Raw genomic sequence first — 20,762 nt, 5'->3', positions numbered from 1 at the left:
CTCTAGTTTCCAATAAACTCTAAAAAATTACAATTTTGACTTCCGAAATGATATAATACTTATGCTATTTATACAAATTTTTCATCCAACTCTGATTATATTTGCTATAAGGTAGCTCGATACAGGTTCAGGACTCATTCAGATTTATGAGAATTAAATCTCTAGGGGGTGGGTGTGGCAGCTTTTTTGGTATCAGTAGGTACTTATCTAAAAACATTGAATAAAAATATTCAAACAAACTTTAATATTTAAAAAATATTCCTATATAATACGAGTGTTTGGTTGAACGATTTGAGTTTATTACTACTTTTTTTATTTAAAATTAAATGTCCCTTATTTGATGAATTGTCTGGAAGGCGTAGATGATATTTTTGAATAATTTTTCATTTATTATTATGTTCGCTTTTTAAATATTACTTTACCTGAAAAATTTTAAAATTTCAAGTAAAACACATTTTTAATATCTAGAAAATCCTTGGTTTTTTTTAAATATTAATATTGTCGAATAATTATTAGATTCTACTACTTTCAGAAAATTGTACTTATTGCATGATTTGCAATTCCATCACTAGATGCCCTTAGTAACAGTACTCAGTGCAAGGTGGATTGAGGACGTTTCTCTTTCTTTGCCACTCTGCAAAATAAATTTTACAGTATAAATATGTAACTTGGTAAAAATGGACATTTAATACTAAATGATGACCAAATTACCACTTATTTTAATCAATTGCCATATTACGTGCATCCCGTTCATCTCCTATATATTATTATCCTAATACGTCAACTTTTTTATTTAAATACCACTTTGTTGATTATTAAAGGAATTCACTTCAATTTTTGGAGTCCCGAATCTACTTCCATTTGAATCGGGCACAATCTGATAAAACTCGACACAATCACAGATACTATCGTTTTTAAATCGCGTTTTATATCCGTCACCATACATTTTCGCATCTTGCCTTTCGTCTACCGCAAATCGATTATAATGTCGCTTAATTCTTATATTTCCTCACTAATTATTACGAAAATATAATCTAAAACTACTTCACTGCCACTTATCTGTCAAACTGAAATATATGATTGATTTTCAATTGTTTTCGCCTATAACAAGTTCATTTGACGTTTCGGAATTCAAATTTAGAATTTGCAGAAACAATCGAAAAATGTGACATTTCGATTAGCATGTTAAATAATCAATTTCAATCAAGACATTTTTATTGTAAGATGTGTTTTCTATTAATTAATAACAAATTTAATTTTTTTAAATACTTCTTTGTGGCTGTTGACGAACTCTTTTTTATTGAATAATTAGGGCCTAATTATTAGGCTACTAATTTCGATAGATTACAATATAGTCATATTAAGTTGCCATTGCAAACAATGAAATAAATTAATACGAATTGTTATAGATAACAAAATTTGTGATATTATATAATATCTACCTATTTTTACCATCCTTATCATCATCAATCTGGACCTATCCACTGCTGGATGAAGGCCTCCTCAGCCTTATTATACTCCTTACTTACACATGAATTATTATATTTATCAAAATCAGTGATATTATACTATCTATTGTCCGGCAACTTCATCTTGGCTACGTGGCAAATCTGTGAACTACGTACAGCTAATCGAATTTCCGGTTTCAAATTAGGAACGCCCCCAAATTTTTCATTACATTTTTGACACTTCGTATTGGACGCATCTATCAATTTACGTAATTTGAAGCTTTTTATATTCAAAAGATGTCTAAAACAATACGAAATGATATTCGAATTATTATCAGTAAACTTTTGATTTATTGCGAAGAAGAAAAAGAGTCGTATTTAAAAGGCGAGCTTATACAATACTTTCAACAAGCCCATTTTACGGGTTCCTGTCATGTCAGGTATGTCAAAATTCAGTGTTGTAATACTAGAAATATTTCCCCAAATACTGGAAATTATGTTTGTATATTATAAAGTTATGTGTATCGTAATCTATTTTATTAATATTTTTAGACGTATAATAATTAAGTATAAATGATCATTAGTTAGTTAATGAATTATCCTATTTTTCCTAATTATTTTCCTAATTTTTAAACCGATAAGTAGGTACATATTGTTTTAAAATTTATGTAAGGTTCACCCATTCATAATATTGTCATTATCATCATCAACCAAGATCAATCCACTGCTGTATGAAGGTTATCCCAACCTAATTCTACTCTTCTTAGTCATATAAACTGCTATATTTTTTTAAATTTGTGATTTTATATACCTACCCATTTATATCGTCATTGTCGTCATTGTCGTCATCAACCTGTATCAATCCACTGCTGGATGAAGGCCTCTTTAAGCTGATTCCACATTTTTAGGTTTTATAAATTCCTGTTTTTATCAGAATTGGTCTATTCCTCTCAGATATAATATGTATTGTTTTATTATTTATTAACATTTGTCTCAATATGAATGTCCCGCACTGGAAAACTATATTGGTTAAGGTTAATTTTGAATTCAAAATTTGATTTTGTAAATATTATTCTATGGCTGCAGGCATTTATTTTTTATAGACAATGAAATAAAACAATGTTTAAATTTGTTTTTTATGCTGCTAACCTTTTTTTAATATGTAAATGGGACCCGAAAGAGATTAATATTTTGATATAATGGATCGCTTTTTAAGATAATCACATATTATTGCTGTATATTCTAACGAATGAGATGTATAATTATTTATCATATTTAAATGCACATACCTACACATATATTGTATTAAAATTAAAATGTCATTGGTAGCAATCGGCGATTCTGCTAGGCCTAGCAGCCTGAAGTGGTGTCAGACGATATTGTGAAGGCCAGACTCCAGAATAGACTACGCATACGACTCCAAATTTGTATGGCAGTGACGACATGCAAATCGTAAAACTGACAAATCAGCGAAATGTCAAACTGTCTAACGTGAATGAAAATCCATCGCGAAGAGAAAACTATGGCGCCGTCTATACATACTTTACAATTATATTAAAATCCAACACCATGTCATTATAACGAAAAGCTGTCTGCAAGACCTAGCGAGACAGACTGGCGAGAGCCAGCTGGCTCAGCTAGTATTAAATAATTATTGATAATGGAAATCACTCAGAATGTTGCCATTTCATAGTGACATCTATTGACTGAATTCAAAGACAAACATCTAGTCAAAAAAAAATAAGTTTACCTTGAATTTACCTTTGAGTCACCTTGACTAGATGTCACTGTAATTGTGTATTTTATTTTAAATGGCATATCAAATTATAAAATATATACTTAGTAGTAATTATTACATTGTATTTGTAATCAGTATTTATTACAAGTATTTATTTATTGTTGGTAAATTTTTCAGAGATCCTTCCATGATGGAAGATCAGTACTCGCTGTACAGCGTGAAGATTCCTTCTGGACCTCGACCAGCGGTTCGGGGAGCTCCTTATGAAGGAAATAGGTTAGTACCACTTCTAAAAATAATGCATTAATATTTTATACAAAAATTAAAGTGAAACTATAATTATTGGCGCGTTTGTATAAAACTGTTTTTTTATGTTTTATCAAGTTTTGTTACATATGTATTGATTTCATTTATTGCTGTTTACAAATTATAAATTAGCAAATATTATTGGTTATGCATTATGAAATGAACAATGGCGTAAATTGCTGCGTTTTATGAACATGTTTTTTTATTTAAAATAAATTTGCCACTGATTTAAAAATTGATAACTGAGCAGGCGATATTTTTGAAATGAAAATATTTTCATTTTGATGATCAAGTAAAATTATTTATTGTTATTATAAAAACTTTTTTTTTTTTGCAATCTAATCATTTGCGTTTGTTGCGATTCATTCAAGCGTAAAGAGATTTTTTTTTTAATGTTGTACATTTTGGACATATTTTAATTTTAATTTTATAGACGTTATTTAAATTACTTGCATTGCAGTAAGGTAAAAAAAATACAATAAATTTTTTATATTGTATGGGGAATGATTCTATACTCGACCCAAGCGAGCAATCATTGAATTGCTTTTGTTGAATTAAAATTCACTACACACATTTTTGGTGCAATGTTAGTATTAAATTCCTGCTTTAAAAATATATATTTAACAATGTAGAAATCTAATACCTATATGTATTAATAATATTATCAAATTTATTCAGTAAAGTTGCTGTCCCACTATATAATTCTTATACAGTAATACCCCGATTTTATGAAGTCATTGACATAACTTTTTTGCGTAACACATTTATTTTTTTAATATTTTGTACAAACTGCAATTTTATTAAATATTTTTCTCCTAAACTAGTGTTTTTGTTAGTCCTTGGTTCCAATTAAACAAAATGTATATGTATTTATATGCAAAGTTGTACCCTGACTTACGCGAATTCGACTCGAGTTGTTTTTGTCGGACCCACCTATCGCATAACTTCGGGGTATTACTGTATACATGTGATATATTTATCTATTGTATTTTTATTGGCGAGATATTTGGATATGTTGGATGGCGGTTAATTGATTATAACAAGTGGAATGAATAACAGTACCTACCTCTAGTACAATTATTGTTTTGGCATATTCAGCTTTACTTTAAAATTTTAGAATAAACTAATAATTATATTCAGTTTATTTCAAATATCATTGATATAAACTTCTTATTCTTTCTTATTTCTCCAAAGTGTGGCGCTAGTTGAAATATTAGTTACTGTTGTGTGTCAATAATTACATAGATGTCACTAGTTTCTCACATTGTAATTTAAAAACCTACTTATAGATTGAATAATAAATTGGTTTGAATTATTCATGGCAATTACATTGTGTAATTAATTATGTTTAGCAAATTCTCAAACTCATTTATAATTTTAATCAATTTTTTTTTTTAAAATGGTATGTGAATGTTAAATGATATGAATGACTGGTATATTCGCCATTGATACTTGTTTTATTAATTCCTTTGTATATTTGTAGGACGGTTAGGACTTTGCAGTTAATTTTTTCATGCATGATAATATTTAAATGAAACTCATTTCCTTCTTGTTTCCTTATATAGAAAATAGAAACGAAACTTTCTGTCTAATTTTCTATTTCTATATTCAGGTGAAATACAAGTATTTTGGTTTTTAATCAAACGATTTCATTGACAATTTCATTTTCTCCCATTTTCAATCAATAATCTCCTTTGTCCATAATATTAATACTCCCGTTGTTCATTATTATGAAATAAACAGTAAGTATGTATTGTATATTAGTGTCATGATCTAGTAAAATGTTATCTACTTATTTGAAACTCATCTTTAACCAAATGTTTGTTTTTCCATAGGACAGTAAGATATTTTTTTATTGTACTTACATGTTTTATAAATTTGATCTGCAGTTTTCGGTAATACACCAATATTTTAAATAAAATTAGTTCTAACGAATTCTATAACAGTGGGTCTCGATTATTATTAATAAAGAAGGGTCGCAGAATAAATATTGAAATATGAAGAATTATGATCAATAACATCATGGACTTTCAATGCTTTTAAACTGGTTCATATTTACATTATTAATGGAAAAATCATATGGTTTCAAAGTAATTTATTTTCATTATAAATGCAGTTTCATCTTTGGTAATAAAAATATTGAAAATGAAACTGTTTTTGTAATAAATTATAATATTTGAAATGGGTGTTGTTCTTCCAGAAATGTATACTAATATTATGAGCTAGTGCAAGAACGGAAAATGTATAGTATCCTATCATTATTGCTTCAAAGTTTTATACAATTTTTTCTGCTAGGCCTAAATCAATACTCTCAAAAACTAATGAAATTATTTTACTGTCATATTTTACGAGAAAAAAAATTATCAATGAAACGTGATCTCAATGACAAGACGTGTCGAATACTAATATTAGTTTGAATCGGCCATTTTGGATTTCACCCTTTAATGCACAATTTGAATTGGTGTAATGTTGACAATTGCAGATTAAATGCGCACAGCGAAGACTTGCAACAGCGCATGCGTGTGGAGCATATGGAGCGGCAGCTGGCAAACCTGACTGGGCTGGTGCAGAAGGCATTGCAGGCGCCTGGCGCAGCCCAGTCTCCGCGCGACTTCTCTCCAGGGGCACCCCATTTCAGAAACTCTACTCAAGGTTATAACATATTAGAATACTTTAAACCAAAAAATATATTTTTAAGCACTCACCCAAGTTAGATAGTTTACCAAACTAATAGCGGAAAAAATTAATAAAATAAGTATTCACTTAGTATTTTTTTTAATAAAAGTAGCATTTGCTTTAAAAAATACAATAAACGCATACATATTAAATTTATTTATTTGTAATTCGTCCATGTTTCCACTGCAATTTCTGTTTAAATCTTGTTTTTATGATGTTTTGGAATCATCGCAGGTTCCGTTATTACTGCTATGGACCCTGAAATATAATTAGAATAAAAACAAAAATTTATTTTGATGACATGGTGGATCTCATGAACTATTCAGAAATAACATTAACCAGTGGCAGTCTAAATTAACAATTCAAAATATTTTATTCAATTGAAATAGAGTGAAATTGATAAATAAATTTCCGTGATATTTCTCAGTATCAATCTATACTGCGACCAGAAATTTCAGGTTGATAAACAAACACAAATGGACTATGATTTTTTTTAAATAAGTAAGAAATTCTTAAGGAAATGGTGAGTTTAAATGTGTTTATATTCAAAGGCCTGAAAATGGTGAAAATTGGTTGTATTGAGAAATATCATTGAACCAACAAAATTGAATCTGAATTTAAATTTCATCAATCACCACCTTCATTCGATAGTATAAATATGAAATTCGTTATTATGGGATACTACAAGATAGTATAATTTAATCCTTTTTCTTGACCGTTATATTTTATTTTAATAAACCAATTTACACATTTAAAAAACATGTTTGGTTTCCCTGAAAATTAATTAGTGGTGAAATAAGAAGTTCACACAAAATATATAAATATAGGTACATTTATGAGGCGTATAGCGTAGATCGCGGGGGATACGTATTGGACACATTCACGATAAGCGAAATTTCGTAATCAACGGGGGATTTGAAAAATAAAACAATATAAAATATGAAAACGTCTTTTTACGTAGATAAAATAAAAGTAATTTAACCTTACTAAACTGAAAAATTTGCAATCATTTTGTTCCACGTTCCAAAAAAAAATCTACATAGTTTACCCTGCTTGGCCTGTTTGCACTCATTGTGTAAAAATTCGCAATGATTCCTGGCACGTGGCCATGTCAAAATAAATTTGGTACAATTTTTTTTTCTGCAATATGATGTCGCGGGAATACGGGGTCGCGATGGATGAGGGTTACCTGTAGTGATATGTCAGTAACACCGTAGTGCATAAAAGTGGTGGAGGTTTTAAAACTATATTTGTGTTAATCGAGATTTTAACTATTATAACATCATATATATTGGAATTTTTATGGTAACTATACGTGGGTTATAATATTACATAATACGATACATCTATCCTTTTACAATTCATTCTTCATTTAAGATAATCAACATATATATATATTTATACCTTGGAGAGAGGCTAGGTTTCATTTCTTGCTTTTATTATGTTTAAAGGCACGCAATAGAAAACTGTTTTTTTTTTTTTTTAATTCTAGTAAAACAGTTAATTGCCATTGAAGTAAACAAGGCAAAAACATGTGTCCTTGAGTGTTAACTACTATTCGATCAACATATTGGGTACATGCGATAGATATTGTTTGAAAAAGAAAACATATAAGATTCCAAACAGTGACCCATGAAATAAGAGGCAAGCATTCTATCCTCCAGAGTTTTTATTATATATACACGATACGATAGGTATTATTGCAGAAGAAATATATCATTGAAAATGTCATATATGCCATAGACATTATCTATGAAATGTTTACCGAATTGTTTTTTTTCTTATGTATAATATAATATGGTATTCAGAATTTTTTCTCCGAGCTTTTGATTATTTTACCCTCACTATTGCGTTAATAGCATTCTCTATATTCAGGGCCAGTGAGCGTGCTTAAAACATCATCCAGCACTACTTCTCTTGTAGGTTTGTAGACATCATAAAAAAGGATTATCTATTATCATCTGTTCACCTTATAATCTATTCATATGTTTCTTTATTCATTATTAAAAAAAATAATGGTCATTTAAAAATAAATGATGGTTTTGCATATAAATTAATTTCTATATTAATCAAAATACTATTGTGAATTTAAAAAAATTAACTAATAAAATGTATTGTATTAATAGTAAAAAATTATACATTCTTACTATTCTCATATTAGTAATTATAAATATACAAAGTTTTCTATTCGCAAAACATTTATAAACTTAGTAAAATTACACTCATTATTTGTATCTTTAATTTGATACAATATTGAAGAGGACAAAACCATTTTCTTTCCTGCCACAAATAATGAATGAAGAAATTAAATGCTTGTCGCCGCATTAACTCTCTTACTCTATCTCCTAAATATATGATACTATTAAAAATTACACTTCTAAAATATAGTACCCTAATAATCCATTATTCATTTTTGAATTAAAAACAAAATACATAAACCCATCCCTCTAAATTTCATTTAATTTTTTACATATCTTTTATTGTGTGTTATGTGTTTGAAAATAAATAATATTATTATGTATTTAGTATTATTGATTGGCCCAATTTAATTTTGATAATTAAAGGAAAATTTATATGACTGCCAAGATAAGTTAAGTAGAATTGTTATCTGAGGATTATTACTTACAATCTTTACAGAATATTAACTATTACAGTACAATAATTAATGTAGTATGTTTATTTAAAAAAAATACAGTCGAACTTTGTTATTAAGAGGAAGATGGGATTGACTGAATTTGCTCATTATAAGCATTACTCGTTACATAACATTTTTCGAGACTCATTCTATTTAAGCATAGAATATACAAAATCTGAAAATCATCATAAAAATTCCCGAAACAAGCATGGCATTCATAAACTACAAAATAAATTATTTATTGTAATGAAGTGCTGAGCCGCCGGCGCTTGTAGGTACCTACTGAATTTACAAAGCTTGGATTTTTACATGCAATTTCAACGATATACGTGATATACGATCCCGGCGGCATCGGTCTAGTTAACTGGCCGGTCGGATTTTATTGCTTAGGGTCGAAAATGTTGTTTTTAAACGATCGACACATTATCAGTTTTGCTCGGTATACCCGAGAAGTAGCTCGTTATAAAAGTGATTAAATGTATGGAGAAAATCATTAACTAAAATGTCAACGAATGTTTTCTCATTACATCCGAGATCTCGCTATTTTCGTGATCATAATAACCAAGTTCGACTGTAGTTATAATATACATATTAAGGTTAGTACTTGCATCAATCAATATCAACATAATAAATACTAACTTAAAACACCATGCTTTTACCCCCTTTTCTTTATATTGAGTTCTTAACGGATGTATGTATCATTTTTCTTTTACTCAGTATCTCGGGGTCACAGTTTATTAATGTTAACAAATACTTTATTTTTAAGGGGGGACATGCTCGTCGAAGGTCAAAATTGAGTTTTTATTGTATTTTCAAACCATGATCCTGGATACTCCTTAAACGTTGTAGATAATCTATTTATATAATTTTGAAGCCTTATTATCCTTTATAGTTATTTTAAACATTTGATGACTGCATAAAGTATTTTTGTTACATAAAATAGTATTCTTTTAAACCTCTTGCTCTAATGTTTTAGAATATAGTCATATTTCGGTACATAAATGTGCAGTGGTGTTAAGATTTTTTACATTTATTAATTTTTAAACGCATTTATAAAACCATTAGTATAATTTATTATGAGATAATTTTTGTAAAATATTCACGATAAAAAATTATATTAATAATCTCTGTGATCCCGAATTTGACAAGAATTAGGCATTTTATTATTAAAAAAATCGGCAAGATTAACACATTTGAAGATGATTCTAAAGATATTTATTATAAGCTATGTCTTTGACCATTCAAGTGTGATAAACATCGTATGAATAATGATTGCTTTATAATAATTATTGACCTAAGAATAAGGTAGTGTTTTTTTGAAATACGCCATTTATTTTGGCATTCCCCTGTGATTAAGCTACAACATACGGCCGTAGCTATAAATTAACAAACTATAATTAAAGTAGGGAGTAAAATTATGTTAACGCGCGTGTTTGAACATGTACCTTACCGAATTTTTTTTTATTTTTTTTTAAACGGCACATGTTCAAACACGTGCGTCAATATCATTTTACTCCCTACTTTAATTATAGTTTGTCGATTTATGGCTACGGCCTTATGTTGTAACTTAATCACTGGGGAATGCCAAAAGAAATGGCGTATTTCAAAAAAACACTACCTTATTCTTAGGTCAATAATTATTATAAAGCAATCATTATTCATAAGATGTTTATCACACTTGAATGGTCAAAGACATAGGTTATAATAAATATCTTTAGAATCATCTTCAAATGTGTTAATCTTGCCGATTTTTTTTATAATAAAATGCCTAATTCTTGTCAAATTTGGGATCACAGAGATTATCAATATAATTTTTTATCGTGAATATTTTAAAAAAATTATCTCATAATAAATTATACTAATGGTTTTATAAATGCGTTTAAAAATTAATGAACGTAAAAAATCTTAACACCACTGCACAGTTATGTACCGAAATATGACTATATTCTAAAACATTAGAGCGAGAGGTTTAAAAGAATACTATTTTTTGTAACAAAAATACTTTATGCAGTCATCAAATGTTTAAAATAACTATAAAGGATAATAAGGCTTCAAAATTATATAAATAGATTATCTACAACGTTTAAGGAGTGTCCAGGATCATGGTTTGAAAATACGATAAAAACTCAATTTTGACCTACGACGAGCACGTGGGCCGTTAAAGAATTATCTTTCAGTTAAACAACTTATACATAATATATCAAACTTATTATACGGGGTTATTTGGTATGTTTTTTGTCTCAGGTTTATAGTTTCAATGTGAGATCTTCATTAACTGTGTCGCTACTTTTTAGTTAAAGTTTTTTATCATTTTTATATATATTCCATACAAATTAATGTAATTATTTTATTTCTGGGAGCAGGAACATTAATAATTGTTTATCAAACTACTGTCATGAACATATTATTATCATTGCCATGATATCCTAATGACAATTTTGAAATCTGGTAGTATATTATTGGGTATATAGAGTTGATTTCTTGAATCATTATTATAATTTTATATTTTTCTGTCAATTTTTATTTGAACAGATTTTATTTTTATTTAATTCTTTCTGTAAACATTTTTGAGATTATGTCCCCATTATTAATTATTAATTATTATTAATGAATGAAGATAATATTATTATTACGATTGTGATAAAAAAAAGTATAATATTTATGTAGGAATATTAAGAAATATTTTCGGTTATTGTAGCGTAATTATTGTGCTCGATGTTTGAATAAATCTTATGTGAATCCTTGGATGACACCCTACAGCTTATGCTTATATATATCTCTATATATATAAATATGATAGCTTTTCCTCAAGCATATATATAATACCTAATATAATATTATAAAATTTTTATCTTTATATTTATTCCTGCAGCAATATACTCATAAAACTATATACAAATTAAAATACTTGAGTAACGTTTTCACATTAGTACAAATTTTCACTTTTATAATGTGAAAAATGGTTCAAATAAAAGTTAGGCGATATTTAAAAAGATTGAAAGAAAATCATATACTTATAGAAAATGAAGAGTTTGAAAAGATTCTATATTTATATTTTAATTTTACTAATATAATATTTTAATATTTATAATTAAGGCATACATTTCTATAACCCCAAGGATTATAATATACAATAAATTAATATAACTATAGAACATCAATTTTCAATTTCCCTGCTTATAAGCTTAATAATTACTAAGTATTGGTTTACTCTAGTTTATTTATTATAAATATTTATTTCATCTCTTTTACTCTACTACATAATATTATCTTAAAGGCCTTTTGTAATATTCTTATTCAATAATATGACATGTTTGTCGATAGCGTAGATGTGTGCTAATACCAAAATATAATAGATAAAATATAGTCATTTCTTCTATCTTCTTATTTTTCTCAATAATAATGTCAAGAATGGTCCTTACACATACATCAGAATGAAAAAAAGAAGAATATTAGATATCTATCGATAAGTATTTATATCTATTACATTTTAGTATTAGTGTAAATCTAAACTACCGGCGGTCATGGTGTGTATATCTTCATAACAAATAAAATAAAAGAAAACTGTAGAAATACATTTTATATTATGTATGAATTATCCCATTATATTTTTACTGAATTGGCATTTATTATTTTGAAAGATGAATAATTGATACAGAATTATACGACACCAGAAAAGTCAATCAATCACATGAACACTTTGTGTTAGAAATAATAATTTTATTCAATCATTTTCAATCGAGTCATTATTTTGTTTGATACATATTATGTTATAATTAATACTCATAGATGGATTGATTTGGTTTGAAAGTAGAAAAAAATGCTTCTTTAGAAGTTGATGCTTGTTTATTGACATAATTTAAGAGGTACAAATTTATAATTGTGTGATACAAACTTTTTTGTTAATACTACAGTTTCGAGTTTGGTATGCTGACATCTGTTAAGTCACAAACCTTTTAGTTAAATTCTGACGAAAGGTTTGTAGCTCAAATGAGCTGTCAATATAACTAGACCGAAACTATGGAATTATCAAAGACATTTGTTTCTCACTCTACTATAATGGAGTTCTACCACGTAAACGCCAGTTCAATCAATAAAAATTTATAATATTTGTTGACTCGTGCGCAGAGTCTTCGGATCCATTTCTGCGCACAGAGAGACCCCCCAAATTAGGCAAAGGTAGATACCGTAAGTGCCCCCTTTATATTACTACTAATTGGTATTGTGTTTCTTATAAAGTACAACGCTATGCAGTAACTAGTCTTCCTTAAGTAATAATTGAATGCTTTCAATAATAATTTTCAAACAGTACTAAATGGCATGATTCATAGCTTTCATTCGAAATCTCTACTCTTTTTATTTCAGTGACAAATACTGTTTCAACATCGATTGCGTTTTTTTCTACTTAGTGAGCTTAATTCAGAGTAGGTACATAATATCTTCATATTATTTATTACCTACTCAAGCTCAACAAAAAAAATAATGTTAAAACACATCTATAACTCAAAAAATTTTTTATTCATATTTATTTTATTTCTAAATTTTGGATTTCATTCTATTAATTTGAAATTCAATTCATAAATAATTTCTGAAATCAATGTGACAAGAGAAATAATTTTACATCTTCTATTTAAAAAGTTTTCACATGTTAATATTTTATCCTGAATACACGTAAAAATGATTTACGCTGCATAAGTCTTCATAATTTCACTGAATGTCTTTAGTGGATAGTATTTATTATATTACATGTTATTTATTTATCTATATAAATATATGCAGATATTGAATCCAGACTTGTTGACACATGGTGCTAAATATTTATGGTGTTGGCATTTATGAAGGATCACCATGATAATATTATTATGATGGTTTTGAAACAAAATTATTTTTGCTAATTCTACTTTAATTAAAAATTATATTTACCATATTATCATTGATTTTGGAATCTTTTCTTTCCTATATGATATGCACATTTCTAAATTTATTCTAGAATGCCTGTCACGACTAATTAATTTTAATTCATAGGAAATAATTATAATAATTTTCATATTTAAGTAAGTATTAAGGACCCACATGCGCCACACGTAGATCAAAATGCAGTTTTATGGTAATTTCAGAGCATAAGCCTGGATATTCCTTAAACGTTGTAGATAATCTATTTATATAATTTTGAAGCCTTTTTATCCTTTATATTTATTTTACACATTTGATGACTGCATAAATTATTTTTATTACATAAAATAGTATTATTTTAAACCTCTCGATCTAATGTTTTAGAATATAGTCATATTTCAGTACATCCATGTGCAGTGGTATTAAGTTTTTTTAGATTTATTAATTTTTAAACGCATTTACAAAACAATTAGTAAAATTATTAATTTTAACAATATATTATAGTGACATATTTACGATAAAAAATTATATTTTATAATCTTTGTGGTCCCAAATTTGACAAGAATTAGGCATTTTACTATTCAAAAAATGGGCACGATTTACACATTTGAAGATATTTCTAAAGATACTGATTATAAGATATATCTTTGACCATTCAAGTGTGATAAAAATCCTACGAATAATGATTGCTTTATAATAATTATCGACCTAAGAATAAGGTAGTATTTTTTTGAAATGCGCCATTTCTATTGGCATTTCATTCCAGCAAAAGAAACATTAGATCGAGAGGCTTAAAAGAATACTATTTTATGTAATAAAAAATTCTTTATGCAGTCATCAAATGTTTAAAATAAATATAAAGGATAATAAGGCTTCAAAATTATATAAATAGATTATCTACAGCTTTTAAGGAATGTCCACGCTTATGCTCTGAAAATACCATAAATCTCCATTTTGATCTACGTGGTGCGTGTGGGCTGTTATGGAATTTGACTATTCTCTTCACTGATCTCGAAATTATCTGAACAATAGCCTATTTTATTTACTTTATTACCTACTTTCTTCATGAATGAAAAATTATCCCATCTTTTTTATGTATTAATTTATTTCTGATTAAGTATATTAAATAGTTTGAACATAGATTAGTATTTTCGATTATCATTCGGCATGCTCAAAATTTGTTAACAGTGAATATAAAATATACTTCAAATTGGTTATGTATGTATTGCATAATTTTATTACTATGATTGCTGACTAGACATTAAGATTGCTGTCTGCTAAAAAAATATTGTTCCTTGTAAAGTAGGTATAGCTTAAAATAATTTTTTTTATTTTGTTTCAATATGTCCATAGCATTTAACGCATATTATATGAACTTAATTTGTGATTATTTTTAATACAGTGATTCATACCTTTTATGAATAATTGAGTCATAAAGCTTATTACATTTAAAATCATTTATATTAAAATTTTGTTTTCGATTTTTTTATCACATTTTTTAATTACACAAAGGTCATCCTTTCACCATGATTTTTTACATGGCTTATTTTAAACACACCTAATTAAAAATTAGAAATATTTTAAAAATAAAAAATCAAGTAAGCTTAACATTTTTTATGTAGATTAAAATTTTGCGGGATAATGCTGTTTATGTTAATTTGTACCTTTTCTATAGGTTATTTATTAAAAATGCTATATTGTGATTGTAATACGTTGAAATTGGACTATGACTACAATAATCTTTTTTATGAATCTTATTACAATGACATTGCTAATTATTATCAATTTGTTTAACTTTACTTATCCTGCGTAATTTTTCTCCTCAACGTCAATTGTACACAAAATGAACCGATATTTTATAATTTTTTTTTTGACAAAGAGAAGCAATATTATAATGTTTTTTTATATTATACATCGATCTACAAAAAAAATTTTTCTCCGTAATTTAATTCACTTATGCTATTAAATTTTCTACATTATATACAATTATTTTATTGGTAACTTCTCTATAAAAATCTTATTATTTAGTTTCATAAAAGTTATCAAAAGACATGGTCCATTGTTGTGCTTAAATTATTGTAAATAGTATTAGTGCCGTAGATAGTGCGATAAACTCTTTCTCGGGAATAGTGAAGAATCCTTATTGAAAAGAGATTTGTGTAAATTTCAGACAAGTCGGTGTCTTTCGAAAAATCGGTGTCGTTCAGTGATGAGCCGCCAGACATGAACTCACCGAAACAGCATTCGCCCCAACACGCAGGTTAATTAATACACATATCTTAATTATTTATCATACATTATCATGATTTTCAATTGATTTTAACAGCAACCATATCAAATTAATTGAGGGATGAGAACGTAACGTTAGACAATTCAGTTCAGTTTTCAAATTATCGCATACTTAAGCATAATACATAAGTTTGCGGTAAATTTACTAATAATAGTCATCATTGTGATTGTTGCTGTTGTGCTCTCATCCTCTGAATTATATTGTAATTCTATATAAACATGCTTATATATGTATTCTTATCAAATATATAATGAATATTAATGGTATAAATTGAGTTAAGTACGATTTTTAATTGGTAGTATTCATTTTATAATAGTTCAATATTATATTTCTCAGGAGTAATTTATATTGTTCAAAATCAATCCATAAAATATTTCACGAATTATTTTTCTCCATATGCTTCATGATAAAGATTTTTTTTTCTTATCTTAATTATTACAAATCATGTTGGGTCAATAGATTAAATTTAACAATAGCTGTTATGTTTTTGATAAACATTAACACATTTTATGTTGGTAACTTAGACATCAAAATATTCTTTTAAAAATGCTTGTGTAGGAGCATTATATTTTGACTTTTATTTTAATCGTTTATTCGTTTGAATTTTTCGCCAAAATTCAAAACACATTGTGAAGAATGCATTTCTTACCATCAGAAACGATAGTCTGTGGAGCCCATCTGAAACAGTTTTTTTTATTTTCAAATTATCATTGGATTATTTTATTGGTTTCATCTAAAGTATTAAAAAAAAAATAAGCTTTTTTCGATACATTATTAATTTGCATGCATGTAAAATCATAATTGGTTGATATCTTGAAATGGTGGCTTGCTCTCAGGAATGAATTGGCTTTACTATTGTTATGAGGTGCTGGTCATATATTTTTTAATAATTAGTGAAGATTCAATAAATGACAGAAGGACATTTTAGTTATTTTTACCTTTAAAAATTAGTAGCATAAAGCTTGTTATCATTTGGATGAAAGATGCTAGTGATGTGGATAATTATATGCTAGGATATTAAAATTTCTAAGTAATATCTAAGTTCGTGTTTAGTATTTTAAGTACACCCATCTGTCAATTAAAATAGATGTCATAATTATTTGTTCTATCAGATGTAAAGCTCAATAACTGCAAATATATTGAAATCCCTGTAAATTGAGGTCCTGAACTCATTGGAATATTGATGGTAAAAAAAGGCTATAATACCTACGAATAGAATATTAAAAATACAAACTAAATGTAAGGAAAAAACACTTTTCGGTGTATATTCGCCGTCTTTTGATGTTTTGGTGTAATTTGATAGACGAAATTCAGATTTTATGGTGATCAAATGTCTTTAAAAAAACATTTTTCTCCACCATTTTTAAATTGAAACTTCGTAAAAAAATTACACGTCATACCGAAGGATGAGTATTATAACCTTATAACCAATTTACCTACTTTAGTTTGGTTTACTTATGACTCTTATGATCATAGGTCAATTATTTTTGCCGTATTATTGCTTGCTTTTAATAAATTATGTAAAAGTATTGCATTATGAAAGTATAATTATTACAATAATTAATTGTTGCGGGAAGGTACTGACGTTTCAACAATTTATTGTAAAAACAATCAATATAATAATATATATGGAATATAAGACTGATTTTAGAGAATTTTTTTACACCATAATTTTTTCAAAGGTATGCAGTGAAACAGTAGCGAAGGGTGGAGGCATGGCCCCGACAAAGGGGGGGCTGACAGGCCCGGCGTGGTGGGATGACCTGATATTTCAGATAAACACCCAACCCCAACCCCAATCCAAACATCCCAAATTTGCCCTTATGCGGAAAAAAGTCGCCTGTAGCGCTATTTTATTTGTAAAGTTTTAACATTTTAAAATGTCTAGTTGTGTGATGCAATTTTTGATTATTGTGTGTCGATATTCGACAACTCCATGATTCAAATGGATTTATTCAACAATACAAAAAAATCGCTAAAAATACATGGAATACCTTTAATTTCACCTGAAACAACATTTAGAAAACGATTCTGTAAAAAGTCCCACTGCCTTTAAACCCTAGCGATAGGTAGGGGGGCCCGCCAAAGATCCCGGTCTGGGGGCCCGCTTCAAAATGTGGGGGTCATGGGTGGAGGTAAGCTATTACGATCATATATAAATAGTGCACACTAAACTTTGTCAGTCAAACGTATTTGTTTTCATTGCACTAAGCCGGTTCGCACACCTGAACTCGTCTCGTCTGCAACGCGTCGAATACATTGATGTGACGTCACATACACGTTACCAAATGGAACTCCGCACATTGGTGGAATGCGTCATTTTAGTTTGAAAAAAAAACAGCTGGAGTCACATGCAATTATTTTCACCTGTCATGCAGCCCAGGTCAGAGGTCACTGCCCTAGCACGGCCTTGCCTTTATGCATATAAGAAAGTTGCATGGGCTTAGACTAGAATGTGTAGATAGTATTTGCTAGTTTTTAAAATTCAATTTAACTCCGCCTAATCCAAGCCATAGTAGAAAGTATTTTATAGATAGAAAAATATTTTTTATCAACTATGGATTCTTTACGCGGCGGCGTCTTACGTGAGCGAAGTCGTTGCGATGCGGCACGGCACGAAATATCAAACACACGGAGTGCCAAATGAGTGGCCTACGTGCGGATTACGCCCAGCGAGCGATGCGAAGCAGCGCTTGGCTTCAGCGACGCGATCAGTTGGTTTGATATTTTTGCACAAACTGAACGCGGCGCGCGGCAGATACTCATTGAATATCTTCATATAAATGAGGAAATTCTCCATGAATGTATCTTTCTAAATATATAATATTAGTTCCACTTCTATTTAAAATGAATTTTCAAATAAAAAAAACCCTTGCCCATGATTAGGGAATCCAATCCCGAGCCAAAATTCTGATCCCAGGATTTCGGGATTACAATTTGACGGTCCCGGGATTGGGATTTTTTTCCATTGTTAATATAAAATTTTTATATTTACAAATAACATTGATAAAATCGGTCAAAAATAAATCTAGTATAATTTATACTATTTAAGACATTTATTGTTAATATTGTATACGTTAAATCTTGGAAATACACAAGTTTAATGGAGTAAATAATATCATAATATAAATAATAATGTGAATTTAATATGAGATTGCTATTTCTGATAGTAGAGACATAATGAATAGATCAGAGAGATTTAAAATAGTAAAGCAAATAATCATGGCGTACTTATGGCCTTTCCGCTTCATAAATCTAATTAGTCAGCCAAATATGAAACTGCCGTAAAACGTATGATATCATGGTGGAATTACTTTGTTAAAAGTGCGAAGCATTGTTTTTTTACCAATCTTTCTCATTTTTAATAATCTATGTGAAAAAATAAAATGAATCGGCAACCTACACATCAAACTTCATTCAAACTCAGTTTATTTCTAATGTAGTTATTTTGTATTAAAAGTATTTTTTCTGTTATATTTTCCATAAAAATTGATAAAAAAATCAATCCCGAAATCCCGGGATTATGTTTATCAATCCCGGGATTCATAGGTATCGAAAATAGCTCGGGATCCCGGGATTCGGGATCCCGGGATTGGATTCCCTACCCATGATGAATAATATGCGATGACAACTGGTGACAAGCCACATTGGATAATGTTGCCGCTTCGCATCGTTTTGCTTTATATCACTTCAATCCATGTCGCGATCGCGTTCGCATAGACTTCGGCTACGTAAGACGAGCCGTTAGGCAGGGCTTAATGAATTTAAAGAAACTAACCAACACCATCTGTAACATGTATTCATAATTCAACTAAAACAAATAAATATGACTGAAAAAGTATGCACTATTTTTGTCGGATAGCCCATAGCATACACAACCAATTATGGTTTGGTTAGGTAGGGTATAGTTAAATTTTAAAAACTAACCAGCACCATCTGCAAATTGTATTCGTAGTTCAATGAAAACAAATAGGCATGATTGACAAAGTTTAGTGTGCACTATTTATGTTGAATCTTAACAGTCTATCTCCACCCTTCGGCACTGCAGTGAAGGGAATCAGTGTAGAGGAGATTTTCTTGCCACTTTGAATCAAAAATAAAATGGTTTGTTATAAGAAATATTCCAACGGGACACTTGCAAGTATTGATACTTTTTTACAATACCTACTGATCATTGTTTTACAAATTTAATGTATCGATACTTTTCTATGGGCCTTTTGATTCCATAATTTGGTAACACTGTTATTTTTTTGTCAATCAATCATACTCATTTTTATTTTGATGATCAAATATTGACAGCTGAGAGAACAGAAAACCTCATTAAACATTTCATGAAATAATTTTTATATTGATTGTACCTATTCATAAAATTTTAGTACGTATTACTGTTTGGTGGACTGTTTGGGTGTGTAATGAATTATTCTTCTATATGTAAATAGTAATCCTAGATGTAATAATTAATTATTAATACTAACACATTTTTTATTCTGCTATTCATCACGTCAGCCGATACAAAGCCACCGAAACCAGCTATCAAGTCTTCGACTCTGCCTCGAATGTCTTCTCAAGGTAATTTGATCACACGGTGATCCAGAATTATTAAACATGCACCATTTAGGCATCGGGGTACTCGAGGAAAATAAGTGTTTATGTTTAATTATATTTTTCAAATGAATGCAAATATTTTCCTTACATTCGAATTACATGAACCGATGCAGTTCCTGCCAACCGTCTAGTATGAGAGTTAATGTCATAAAAATGTAACTTTAAAATTTG

The 20,762-nt window shown here is 28.6% G+C and overlaps 1 protein-coding gene across 5 annotated transcripts in view; it reads left to right on the top strand.

The window, feature by feature from the left end:
* The window catches only part of LOC147079327 (coiled-coil domain-containing protein AGAP005037), a 608,924-nt gene that overhangs the window by 563,935 nt on the left and 24,227 nt on the right, over positions 1 to 20,762 (top strand). For 3 of the 5 annotated variants that reach the window (XM_085940028.1, XM_085940043.1, XM_085940036.1), the window contains exons 12-17: positions 3,364 to 3,462; positions 5,975 to 6,144; positions 8,044 to 8,091; positions 12,932 to 12,991; positions 15,867 to 15,956; positions 20,493 to 20,555. In XM_085940028.1, coding sequence (XP_085796154.1) covers positions 3,364 to 3,462; positions 5,975 to 6,144; positions 8,044 to 8,091; positions 12,932 to 12,991; positions 15,867 to 15,956; positions 20,493 to 20,555 — 530 coding nt within the window. The remainder of the gene's footprint in view (positions 1 to 3,363; positions 3,463 to 5,974; positions 6,145 to 8,043; positions 8,092 to 12,931; positions 12,992 to 15,866; positions 15,957 to 20,492; positions 20,556 to 20,762) is intronic. The other 2 variants (XM_085940056.1, XM_085940051.1) reach the window with 2 other exon arrangements.

This window comes from Rhyacophila brunnea, unplaced genomic scaffold, assembly GCF_057557595.1.
Source record: "Rhyacophila brunnea isolate RB1 unplaced genomic scaffold, BYU_Rbru_1.0 scaffold_1, whole genome shotgun sequence".
Classification (NCBI taxonomy): domain Eukaryota; kingdom Metazoa; phylum Arthropoda; class Insecta; order Trichoptera; family Rhyacophilidae; genus Rhyacophila; species Rhyacophila brunnea.
This window is presented reverse-complemented; position numbering and strand designations above follow the sequence as displayed.